Raw genomic sequence first — 13,368 nt, forward strand, 5'->3', positions numbered from 1 at the left:
GTTAACCTTGCTCTGCCTCCCTTTTTATCACTGGTAAGATAAGAAGGTTAGACTAAATAATTTTAAAGGTTCTTCTCAGTTCTAAAACTAGATCATTATTTTTTCTCTTGGGACAATTTCTAATTGCAGCCAATTTCTTATTAACGCAGTGCTGTGGTTAAGTGATTAGATTCTGGAGCCACACTGCTTGAATTTGAATTCTAACTCCACCACTTCCCAGCTGTGTGACCTTGAGTAAGTCATTTTACCTTTCAGTGCCAGTTTCTTCATCTTTGTAATAGGCAATAAAATACCACATACCTTACTTAGTAGTGTTATTGTAGGATTAAATCAGTCAATGCATATGAAGCTCTTAGAGCAGTGCTTATACTGTGGCCTCAAAAAAATGTTAGCCATTATTATTACCCCAAATTCTACTTCATCCTTTTGGCAATAAAACCTCTGAAAGCTTGGAATTTCTTCTGCTTGAAAGCGTGTACACCCACTGACACCACATTTAGAATACATCATTTTGCTTCAGGTTTGGTAGTGTGACTTAGAAAAATAATTTTGAAACTGGATGAATCTTGGTTTAAATTCTGGTTCTGCCATGCTGTGAGACCTTGGGTAAGTAATTAACCAGGTAATATTCAAATTCCTTTTCTATAAAAAAGAGGACAATAGTAACATTTATCTGACTGTGGCAGAAAATTAAATCAGATAGTGCTTTTAAAGTACATGATAGTACAGAATTTGGCATTTAATCAAAACAGTTATTATGAGTATGGTACCCTGTTGTCATATTTACCTTGTTTTATCAGTTCTTGACATACAGGCAACTTTTTTCTTTGTTACTTGTTATTTTCCTGGACCACAGAGGAACAATAAATAGCCCATTAGAGAGAAAGACCTGAAAAAATAGCAGGATCAGCCGGTATATTAGAGATGGGGTGAAGCTAGAAGGGCTAGAATAATGAGGTGCGTATTGTGATTTGTTACAATAAATATTGTAAACAAATAGACTTCTATTAACATTGAAATCTTCTGTTAGAGTTTGAATGTTTTCTTCCAGTGAGAATGGTTAATAGAGCCCAAGACAATAATGTGCCCGATTTCCTCCACTCTCCATCTGAGGTCACCATTACCTTTCATTTCTGGACAAAAGCTCTGGGAAAATGGCCATTCCTATGAGGTCCTTGAGCTCCCTGATGGAAAGGAATCCTGTGAGGCTAAAAATTTAATAAAATCTCATGCATAGCTGACCCTCAGAACTAATTTGGGAGCCACACCTACTTTGCTTCCTGGGTTTGAAAACACTACTGAGTTGTATTGGTTTCTTTAAGGAAAGGAAAACTAAGGAGGCCAGCTCATTTCAATGATTTTAAGTAATGGTAATCAAACTAGTACATATAGGTGTTTTAATCTCAATGTTATTTTCCACATGATATTGATTACAAAGATAAATCAGAGTCAAATTTTTCTTATCAATTATATTTCAGAAAAATATTAGATTTAATTCTTCTAGCTGAGATCGTGTTTATTCTTAAATGCATTTTATCTCTACCAGACTGCTGATTCCTCTACTAAACTAAATGACTGATGTTAATGCAGAGTTTTATCAACTTAAAACAAAAAATAAAACTCCACCTCAGTCCTAATATTCTCTTTCTCCCCAGAGGAATGATCATTTTGAAGTTGATATGGATCTTTCCCGTTTATGTGTCTGTACACAGGTATGCATCTAGAAACAGAATTTAGCATATTTTTAATGTTTATGAAGTTTATATTATACTGTACACATTGTGAAGCAACTTGCTTTTTTCACTCAATATTTCTGACGTTTCTCTATATTGATATACATATTTTAATAGCTGTAGGGTAGTTCATTTAATAAATGACTGTTTCTCAACATATTTACTTCCTTGTTGATGGACTTTTAGTTTTTTCCTCATTTTTCATTATTTCAAAAAGTACTTCAAATACACATCATTGTGGATGTCTGCTGCTGTGTACCTTGAAGTAGTATTGTCATACCACTGTCTTACAGCTCGGTCAGCTATAATGAACTATAGATTGAGTGGCTTATCAACAACAGAAACTTGTTTCTCACAGTTCTGGAGATTGGAAGTCCAAGATCAGGGTGCCAGCATGGTAGAGACCTCTTCCAGGTTTCAGAAAGCTGACTTATGTATACTCACACAGCAGAAAATAGGGCTAGAGAGCACTCTGGGGTTTCTTTTATAAGGACACTAATGCTATTTATGAGGGCTCCATTTTCATGACTTCAGTAACTCCCAAAGGCTCCACCTTCTTACACTAACATTTTGGGGTTAAGGATTTCAACATATGAGTTTGGGAGGTGCAGACAAAAACATTCAGTCTATAACAAATGCAAGTAGTGTATAAGAGTTCCTGCTTCTCCACATCCTCCAGCAATCAGTATTGTCAGACTTAAAATATTTTGCCAATTTTGTGGGTGTGAAGTGTTGTCTCACTGCATTTTAATATGCATTTTATCACTTACTAATTAGGTTTAATATCCTTCCATGTGTTTATTGGCCATGTGGGTTTCCTCTTCTCTGAATTGCCTATTCATATCATGTCCCTATTATTCTATTTGATTGTCAGTCTTTTTCTAATTGATTGGAAGAGATCATCTGTTCTGCATACTATTCCTTTATGCTTTGTAAATATAATCTCCCAGTCTGCAGCTTATCTTTTAATTTTGCCTATGCTGCCTCTATTGAACAGGTTTTTTAAAAAATTTTATTGAATAAAAATTATCAAGGCCCCTATTTTTCAAATATAAAGTTGTGTGGAATGGAGGATCATTCATAAGCAATCTGGAGTCCTCATTAAGTTAAAATGAAAAAACTTGGAGTAAGATACCAGATTATACTTATATGACCTTATATAGGATAAACTTGGGAAATTATGTAGAAATGCACAGGGGTTTCCATCACTAAAAATGTAACTTCAACAGACCATTAAAGAAACCAAGTTATGCAAGATGAAGAAGTTCTAGAGATCTTCTCTCCAAGAATGTACATATAGTATAGTATTTAACAATACTGAAGTGTGTATTTACAAATTTGTTAAGAGGATATGTTTCACGTTGCATGTTTTTTCAGCCTTAAAAAACAGTAATTTCATAGGAAATCTAATTGTTACTACTTTTATCAATAGCTGTATTCCTTGGACAAGTCATTTCATTTCTATTTTATTGTTTTCATATATAAAATGAGGAAGTTTTAATGTATAGTCTCTAAAGCACATTCCAGCTCTAAAAACTCTATGCTATATGGAAATAAAGAATGTGTCTTAATGATTTTCCCAATTTCAGATCATAGAGATTTTAAATAATTTTAGTAGTATTTCTTGGAGGCCTTCTAGTACATACCTGTAGTCCCTTTCAAACCCTGGGACTACAGATGTAGCAATGATAGTGCTGAAACAATTCTCATATGTGCTCTTAAAAGACCTAAACTAAGACAAGAAAAAAGTGTGAAGAAAAAAGATCAAGTTACAGAAGATCAGGAAAGGAAGAGGGAGTGAAGATAGTGAGGTGTGTGTTTGGAGGGGAAACCTCAGGACTGTTCTGTAACACCAGAGCTATCGGTTGGTTTCCTATGCTCCAAAAGTTAGAAAAAATGCCTTTACTTCGATAAATAAGACAAGGTCTACTCTACGACATGCGAATCTTGGTCAAATGAATTAATCAGCAATACCTGACTTAAAAAAAACAAAACAAAACAACAAAAATAAACAACAACACTGTCCTTGATATTTAAAGACGACCCTTATCATTGCTGCTGATCTCTGTTGGCAAAAGACAGCCTTTTGCAGACACTACTTCCATGTGAAAACTACCACTTTATATGCAGTCAGAGCCACTGCTAGTAGATTTGTTTTAATGTGAATGTGCATCTAATACTCTGGTCCCAAATCCTGACTCAGAAACAACCATTCTATCCCAGAGGTCTACTGCCACACCCCAATACTGTTTCAGATGTGTTTGAGGTGAGCATACTTAAATCATTCTCCTACTTCTATTGTCCAGTTTTTATTTCTTGATTTTTTTCACTTCACATTTTTATGCCCTTTTGTCTATCTGCAAGCAGCCTGGTTTCATTGAAGAATCATAGTGTGTGTGATATTCTCCTATAAGACTTCTAGGTGATGCTAATGAAACTATGCAATAAGTCAGAGAATATCGAAGTCTAATAGCAAAATAAAAGGATTGGCATGGCTGTTCTGATCCTCAGCATTATACTCAGGTTCTACAGGGCCTAACTGTTCTTGAATTTACTTTTCAGGCTCTGCACTCTGTGCCTTTGCTCCAGCAATCACTTTTGCCTGAAATATTTTCTCTTTTTCCCTTCCTCTATCTGCTTTACTTATTCTTTAAGAATCAGCTCAAATACAACTAACTGGCCCTGGCACCACTGTAATAGAATAACAGTTTAGAAATCTTAAAAAATGGTAGCCTTGACTAGTGTGGCTCAGTGGATTGAGCGCCAGCCTGCAAACCAAAGGGTTGCTGATTCAATTCCCAGTCAGGGCACATGCCTGGGTTGCAGGCTGGGTCTCCAGTTGGGGGCGTGCAAGAGGCAACCACACATTGATGTTTCTCTCTCTCTCTTTCTCCCTCCCTTCCCCTCTTTCTGAAAAGTAAATAAATAGAATCTTTTAAAAAATACAACTAACTGAATAAATAGCCAAATAATTAGTCAATCCATTTAGGGCACTTTGTTAATCCTCATTACACTGTGTTATGACTTACTTACATCTGTTCTGCAGGTCCCTCAAACACACACCACACACATTTTGTAAACTTCTTATGGGTGGAGACTTATTTTTCACTTGTAATAAAAATGTACCCCTTTCTTTACAGTAACCATGATTTTTTTTTGTAAATTGTTCTACCCACGATTTTAATACATAAAGAATGAGAAGATGAGGACAAACATAAAGAGTGACTTAGTTCTGGACAATCAAAACAAACTTCGTGTTAGCCAAGTCAAGGTGCTATAATGCTTATACCATAAGAGAATGAAAAAGAGCATTCTTGGACATATGCCTTGGTCTTGTTTAAATGACCATGAAAGGATGAGTTTTCATTGCTACCCCACTAGAACCCAGTGTCATAGCAATGATACCAATCTTGGCAAATGTGGAACTAGCATCATTACTTTAGGTTGCGTACTGTAACCTAAATAACACTGTAACCTTCATGACAGTGTTATAGGTGCTATCTGAAGTGGGTATTCCAGTATAAACACTTGTTAAAACTGTATGACTGGTTAATTGTGTTTTCAACAGCTGCACATAAATCAAGTCCTCTTCTAATGGAATAGCTAATGCAGCTACCAACAAAGATGAAACAAATTATTGTTTTCTGATATCTTTAGTAACTAAAGCACTATGTCTCTGTTAATAAACTCAAAAGTCTCATGAATATTTTCACTTGCTTTTTTTTTTTGTCAATTTTATCGCCATTTCTCATCGGTCAGTAGGAACATGACAGGAACTCATTTATGGGCCAGAGAATTTTGAAGAAAATATTGACCAGCCTTAGCTAATCAAAAACGATCAAAAACCTACTCATCTTTATGTCACACACCAGGGCAATTAGGAGCCCACCATAATTGTGCATCTGTGGTGGGCTAAGAGAGGTATAAAATTGATAGTATTAAAAGACAATTGCATACACTTAAAGATTAAGTTGGCTTTACTCAGCCATTTATGAATCAGGCAGCATCCTATCTAGAAAATAGAAAGGAACTCTACAGAGCTGTAGAAGAGGAAAAGTTTTTAAAGGCAGAAAGAGAGTGTGAAATAGAACAAAGTATTAGCAAAGAGTACATTGTTTCAGGCAAGATCACTCCTGGGAAGAACACAGGGGTCTATCCAGCAGATTATCTCACAAGTGCTGACCAGGTAATTCCATGCTGACCTTTTAAAGGTTAATCCCTGCCCTGACCAATGTGGTTCCATTGGTTGGAGCATCGTTCCATTCACCAAAAAATTGGGGGTTCTATCCCCAGCCGAGGTGTGTATTGGAGGAAGCCAATTGATGTTTCTCTTTCACACTGATGTTTCTCTCTCTCCCTTTCTCCCAAAAAATCAATAAACATATTTTTAAAGGTTACATTCCTTGGAAATTGAAATAGGTTAAGTATTAAATCTTGGTTTGCTGATGTGGGGCCTAGCAAAAGTGACTCTATTTTGGACTTGTCATTTCTTTTTAACAATAGTTTAGTCTCTAGTTTATGAAGTGTGCAACAATATACAAAATGAAGATCTGTACATTCCTCAGCTCAATAAGGTGATTGAAACTACCAGTGCTTGGAGAATATAATTAAAGAGAGGTTCTTATGATACAGGGTTATTCCCAGAAAGGTTTTTCATATTTTTAGACTAGTTACTATCCCACCCAAATCATAATTGCCAAAGTTTGGCTTCTACCCTTTCTGCTACAATGAATAGCAGATAGCTGAGAGCACTGAAGATGTTAACAAACTTTGAAATTTCTTTCTAAAGTTGCATATGCCCTTTTTATACCTAATTGGTGGTACTTTTGTGCACATTTTTTGTTTATTTATTCCAATTTAATGACTAAATACTGAAACCTGTTCTGCTATTAATTCAATAGACCAGAAACATTTTCTAACCTATTCTCATATATAATTCACCTATATATATTCTATCCTGTTCATCTTCACACCTCAAGATAAAAAGGGATTATGTAAAGAAGTTTTAGCTTTTTGTTACCATACTCTTAAAAAAAAAAGTGAGGACAAAAGGCACCAAATGTTTTCTAGTCAAACTTTTTCTAACAATCTTAATCTACTTCCTGTATTTAGACAAAACATAGTAACACTTTTTAACATGCAATATATTTTACTTGTTTACTTTCTGTATCTGCTACTAGAATGTGAGTTCTATGAGGACAGGGATTTTTATGTCTTTTGTTCACTTTTATTTACAGAGCATATTATGTAATATAATTGCTTAATAAGTCTCCTGATTGAATGAAAGGAAAGTTATCCAATTATCACTGAGGCCAATGTTAGTAACTACAAATAAGGAAAAGTGATTAAAAGGTAACTAACTAATTTTCACTGAGCATTTTGCTATATTTCATATTATCTGTTAGTTATGTTTCACTTATCTCAAAAGCTCTGTGAAGTAGATAATATTCCAAGGTATAGATAAAAAATTAATATTCATGGAGCTAGTTATCTTGTCCAAAGTCGCACAGTCTGTAAGTGGCAGGGCAGGTTTGATATGCTAGACAACTTGACTCCAGAGTCTTTGTTTTCCTATCACACTAGTCTGATCTTCTGAAATGCCAGGGAAGCATTTATCTATAAAACAACCTGCTGGATCTTATGTTCCCAAATAGGTGATCTTATGATCGATCACCTTGGTTAGGGAAGGACTTTAAGAGATAGGAAATCTCTTTAGAAGACACCTGTAAAAAGGATATGATTCCCAAATGCTCCCATTAGGAGGTCTTTTAGTAAGGAGACAAGAATCTAGTCCTGGATCTCCCTTTAATGGGCCATGACTTCCTTTTTCAACCACCCCAGAGTTCTCAGCAAAATGTTTGTGACTGCCTAGGGACCTGAAAACTCTAAGACTTCTTTTCTCTGACTATGAATGAATGGAAGGCATAACAATTAAGAGGCATTTTTTACTTTTATATCAGGTGCTCAAATGCTATTTGGAATTTTACTTTTCCTGTCGGTCTTATTGCAAGGTCCTATCCCCACAAAATAATGACAGATGGTTCATTATTTTTTAAATATCCTACAAAATTTTCACCAACTCTATTCCAAACTTCACAGTGGTTGGACACTGAATATCTTATTCCTTCAGTTGACAAGACTTAATACTACCAAATACATCGGTGCATTAATCTTCACAGTGATTTTTTTGTTTCTTGATTGGAAAGTAAATGACCTTATCAGCTATTCTTGATTGTAGCAATAAGACTGTTTGAAAATGAGTAAATGTAGTTAGGGAAAGTAGTGTAATTCATATAGTCAGTCAGTCAACAAATATTGAGTACCCATTTGTACCCATGTGTTCGGTGCTAGAATACTAAATTTGAAGTCTGAAAACCAGTTTAATGCTTTATAAGCTCTATGGGCAAATTAATCTTTTTTTAAAATATGTTTTATTGATTATACTGTTACAGTTGTCCCAATTTCCCTTCCCTCTGCTCCCCTCCACCCAGTGGCCCCCCTCCCTCCAGTTGCCCCCCATTTTAGTCCATGTCCATTGGTTGTGCATATAGTTCTTCTCAACCTCTTCCTGTCTACTCCACTCCCTCCTACTATGCTTCTTAATTCCTGTACCATCTCCCTCCCTTTCCCCCTTCCTCCTCCCTGCTGATCTCCCCCCAATATGTTCCCCATACCTATAGTTCTTTTTCCACTCTTGTTGCCTACTTAGTTTGCCTTTGTTTCAATTCCCTAGTTTCTGTTGGTTGTTGTGAGGCAGTTTTCATTTTAGTGTTCATAGTTTTGATCCTCCTTCTTCTAAACCAGTTCCTTTAACATCTCAATATAATAGTGGTTTGGATCTAATGAACTCCTTCACTTTTGCTTTGTCCTGGAAGCACTTTCTCTGCCCTTCTATTCTGAATGACAGTTTTGCTGGATAGAGTATTTATGGCTGTAGGTTTTTTATTTTCATTACTTTGAATATTTCCTGCCAGTCCCTTCTTGCCTGCAGGGTCTCCCTTGAGAAGTCAGCTGATAGTCCAATTGGGACCCCTTTGTACATGATTCTTTTCTTCTCTCTTGCTGCTTTTAAGATTCTCTCTTTATCTTTAATTTTTGACAATTTGATTATAATGTGTCTTGGAGTGGTTCTCCCTGGGTCCAGTTTTTCTGGAACTCTCTGTGCTTCCTGGACCTGTAAGTCTATTTCCTTCTCCAAGTTTGGGAAGTTCTGCTTTATTATATTTTCACTTAATTTTTCAATTTCTAGTTTTTCTTTGCCCTCTGGCAATCCTATAATCCATATGTTCGATCTCTTATAGCTGTCCCAGAGGTTTCTGATCCTCTTCTCACTTTACTTGCTTTCTGTTTCCTCTTTCCGCATTGGTTGACTGTTTGTTCCTTCTTTGTGTTCTGGTTTGTTGATTTGATCTCTGGATTTTATTTCCTCACCACTTGTCTCGTATGTGATTTTGTCCTTTTCAGTATGAGTGGCTTTCAGTCCTTTCTCGTTTTGTTCCAAATCTTTTGTCAATTCTGTAAACCACCTAATAACTATAGCTCTGAATTGAGCCTCTGACTGGTTTCTTATTTGTTCATCTGTCAGATTCTACATCTGTTGCCTGGTGAGCTGCATCACCAGGATTTCTATATTTGTCTGCCTCATTTTGACAGTTTTTCTTTTTGCTTTGCTTCTGGGGCAGGCTATAGGGGGTGGAGCCTGTGTACTCGTCACAACCCGATGACCGGCAGTGATCCGCAACCTTTTTCGCGGCGCTGTGGCGCTTTGTCACTACCCAGAGACCCGTGGTGATCCACAACTTATTTCTCTGTGCTGTGGTGCTTTGTATGGGGGCGGGGGTCCAAGATGGATTCTTATTCTCTGCTGGGAGACCGGATCTGTCCTCCTGCCCTCTGGGCCTCACCATCCAAAGCAATGCGGTGGCTGCTTTTCCCAGCGTTGGGGTCTCGAGCTGCTGCAGCTCGACTGCAGCCAGGGACTGCTCTCCCTGCCGCTGTCCATGGTGCAACCACAAAAAGCACCGCCCACTTTCGCTCTTCCTACCTGTCTGACGAGCGCTGCTGGTTTATAACTTCATACGTTGGGCTTCCGTGTAGTTTTATTTTCTGGAATTTCTAGTTATCTTTTGTTTTGAGGTAGTTGTATTCCTTTCTAGTTGTAGAGGGAGACTGAGTGTGTCCGTCTAAGCCTCCATCTTGGCCGGGAATCCCCTAATTAATCTTTTGAAATCCCAGTTTTCTCATTTTTAAAGGAAATTAATAATAGTAATAATAATATTTGCTCTACCTACTCCAAGATCCAGAGTTTTAAAAATTAAATCTGAAATGATTGAAAATACTTTTATAAACTATAAAACACTGTGTAGTGTTGTTTTTGTCTTGGACTCTATGTAGAGGATTTTAATTAATGAGGTTCTTTTAGTCCTTGGACCTCTAGTACCCTGTTTCCCTGAAAATAAGACATCCCCCCAAAATAAAACCTAGTGCAATTTTTTTTCAAGCTTAGAAATATAAGGCCTCCCCTGAATATAAGACCTAGCATGTCTTTAGGAGCAAAAATTAATATAAGACACTGTCTTATTTTCGGGGAAACACGGTAGGATATTTCAGAATAAAAATCATGAACATGAACTTTAATTCAGTGAGTTGTCCAAAGTCTCTTACTGAGTCATTGGTAATTCTAGAGGCAGAACTCAATGTCTACTAATGATAAAAGTTATATCATAGTACCCTTTGATGATTTGGAAAGACTTCTTTAAAAAATCCTTATGATTCATTGTTAATATTTTAACATTCTTGTAGACTACTCATTGATCTTTCCCCCCAATAATTAATAGAAATATTTATGCAATTATGTATTCCTTATTTGCATATTTTTAATTAATTTTATTTAGTTTGTACATGATGCCAAATGTATTTGAATATGTTAAGTGGATGATGCTTTTTCAGTAACTCAGAGATAGCAATTCCTTACTCAGTCACACAATGGCAGTATTAACAATGGTGATGTTCTATAAAACTAGAAAGGTTTGAATGAGGTAAGAAAGTGTGCTATAAGCTGTGGGCATGACAGGTTGTAAAAATTTCCTCTTCACCTAACGAAGGTTAAATATCAGCCAGACTTTGTATGCTAGAGCAAAAGCTTTGCTGATTCTATCCACTGTAACACATAGCATTCTTTTTAAAAATGATGATGCACTCTAAGACCACACCCTCCCCAGTCTGGTAAAGTAAATCACTCACAGATGCCAGTACGTCCATGTGAACTCTACCAGTTAAGCATATCACTGCAGTTGATGTACGGCAAATTATGGATCACTTGTTTCTGATCAAATTGCTTGGGGATAAACATTTCCAATTTGCTTTTCTTCTCCCTCCAAATGTAAGCAGGAATAATTGTCATCACAAACTAGAACTCTGATATGAGTTTTAATATTGACATTGCTCCCTAAGTGAAGGAGACAGTAACCCCATTCACTGTCTACCTCATTTCCGTGTCTCTACGGAAGTGACAATAAGGAATGATAGGAAGAGAATGAATGATCACCAGGAAAGGGTGTCTAGAAGACCATTATAAAATATGTTACTAGGCATGTATTGAGTGTATGGAGTATACAGCGTGGTATGATGTAGTGCAGTGTGTGTGCGCATGCATGCACACACGCTCCTGTGCTGGGGGTGGGAGCATGATGAGCAGACAAAATGCCATCTTCTTAGCAGAAAAACTACTTACATAACATGACATGGAAATTATTATAAAGCAAAAAGGAATTCGGGTAGAGCATGAAATGGGCAACCAGGTAGGAAAAACTGTTAATAGTATCTGCATGGTCACAAGAAATACTTAGTTACTAATGCCATCTCAGACACCTTCCCTAGGAAGCTACTCTTCTATAAATTAAGGAGTCTGGGACTGTTATTCCTTGCACTCCCACCATATTCAGATTAAATTTCTTCCAGAAAAATATTTTCCCTTTATTGATGACATTATTTGAAGAAAGAACATCTTTGGAAATATGAAAAAGCATATTTGAAGTTCAAATCTGCCTTGAAACCATCATTGTAGTGGAACAGTTTTACCAGGAATTGTAAGATCTCTGGGAATTAAGACGTTAATGACTTACGTAGCAGGGAAAATATCAAGTTTGAGAACATGGAGTTGAGAAATGAATCTGGATCCGAGTAAAGTAGGAAGTCTGTCATAGATTGACATGAATACTCAAGGTGAATTCAACTACATAGTAGCAGGGGATACATAGTATAAATATTTTTGTGCAGAGGCCCCACTACATTAAGGAATGAGAAATATAAGGGAAAAAAAGTTTTAAAGCAAAATCAAAGAGACTAGTTTTGGTGAATGCAAAGGAACAGATCCTCCACAGCTGAAGTCTGGTATATGCGCTGAGAGGGAAATCTGGTAGTTAATTCATTTTTCAGTCTTTTTTGTTGTTGTTGTTTTGTTTTCTTGAACTGTCTCGGAATTTGTTCTATGTTGTCCTCCAGTTGACTAATCCAATTTTCTGCTTCATCTAGCCTGCTTTTAATTCCTTCTGCCATGTTCTTCAATTCAGAAATTGCATTCATTTCCTCCTGGTTCTTAGTGATAGTTTCTATGTCATTTTTAATGCTGGTGTAGTTCTCAATAAGTTCCTTGTAGCTTCCCTGGGGTTCTTTGTAGTCTCCCTGGAGTTCTTTGTAGTTTTCTTTGAGCTTCCCTATGTCTGATAGTTGCCTACCTGCATTTTATTAAGTGCTCTTTCTGAGGATTCTTCCCTTCCTTTCAATGTGGGGTTTTTTTCTTGTCTCCCCATTTTTTGCAACTCTTTATGTTTGTTTCTACTTCTTAGATTTATCTGCTTTGACTTCTTGTCTTCTTTTTTTAAATTTACTTACTGTTTTTTTTTTCTATTATATTGGTCCTACTTTTTCCCCCATTGCTTCCCCCTACTCTGCCCAAACCTCTCCCAGAAAACATCACCACCCCATTAACCTGTTGTCCATCTCCGTGGGTCATTTATACTAGTTCCTTGACTAGACCTTTCTCCTTTTTCCTCCCATTTTCCCTTCCCCCTTCCCCGAGTCACTGTTAGTCTGTTCCTTGTTTATTTGCCTCTGATTCTATTTTGCTCATTTGTTTCTGTTCATTAGTGTTCTGTGCTAGGTGATGTCATATGGTATTTGTCTTTCACTGCCTGGCTTATTTCACTAAACATATTATTCTCCAGTTCCATCCATGTTGTTGCAAATGGTAGGACTTCCTTCTTTCTTTCTGCTGCATAGTATTCCATTGTGTAAATGTACCACAGTTTTTGTTTTAATTCACTCATCTGCAGATGGGCACTTAGGCTGTTTGCAGCACTTGCCTATTGTGAATAGTGCTGCTATGAACATAGGGGTGCATAGGTTCTTTTGAATTGGTGTTTCAGGATTCTCCAGGTATAATCCTAGCAAAGGAATTGCTGGATCAAAAGGCGCTTTCATTTTTAGTTTTTTGAGGTAATTCCATACTGTTTTCCATAGTGGCTGCACCAGTCTGCATTCCCACCAACAGTGCACTAAGGTTCCCTTTTCTCCATATCCTCACCAGCACTAGTTGTATGTTGATTTATTGATGATGGCCGTTCTGACCAGTGTG

The 13,368-nt window shown here is 36.8% G+C and overlaps 1 protein-coding gene across 1 annotated transcript in view; it reads left to right on the plus strand.

The window, feature by feature from the left end:
- The first annotated feature begins 1,655 nt into the window (after nt 1-1,655).
- The window catches only part of ENOX2 (ecto-NOX disulfide-thiol exchanger 2), a 339,831-nt gene continuing 328,118 nt past the window's right edge, over nt 1,656-13,368 (plus strand). The window contains exon 1 of the mRNA XM_090263952.1: nt 1,656-1,712. Coding sequence (XP_090120078.1) covers nt 1,697-1,712 — 16 coding nt within the window. The 5' untranslated portion in view covers nt 1,656-1,696. The remainder of the gene's footprint in view (nt 1,713-13,368) is intronic.

This window comes from Furipterus horrens, unplaced genomic scaffold (assembly GCF_987537825.1).
Source record: "Furipterus horrens unplaced genomic scaffold, mFurHor1.1.pri manual_scaffold_17, whole genome shotgun sequence".
NCBI lineage: Eukaryota > Metazoa > Chordata > Mammalia > Chiroptera > Furipteridae > Furipterus > Furipterus horrens.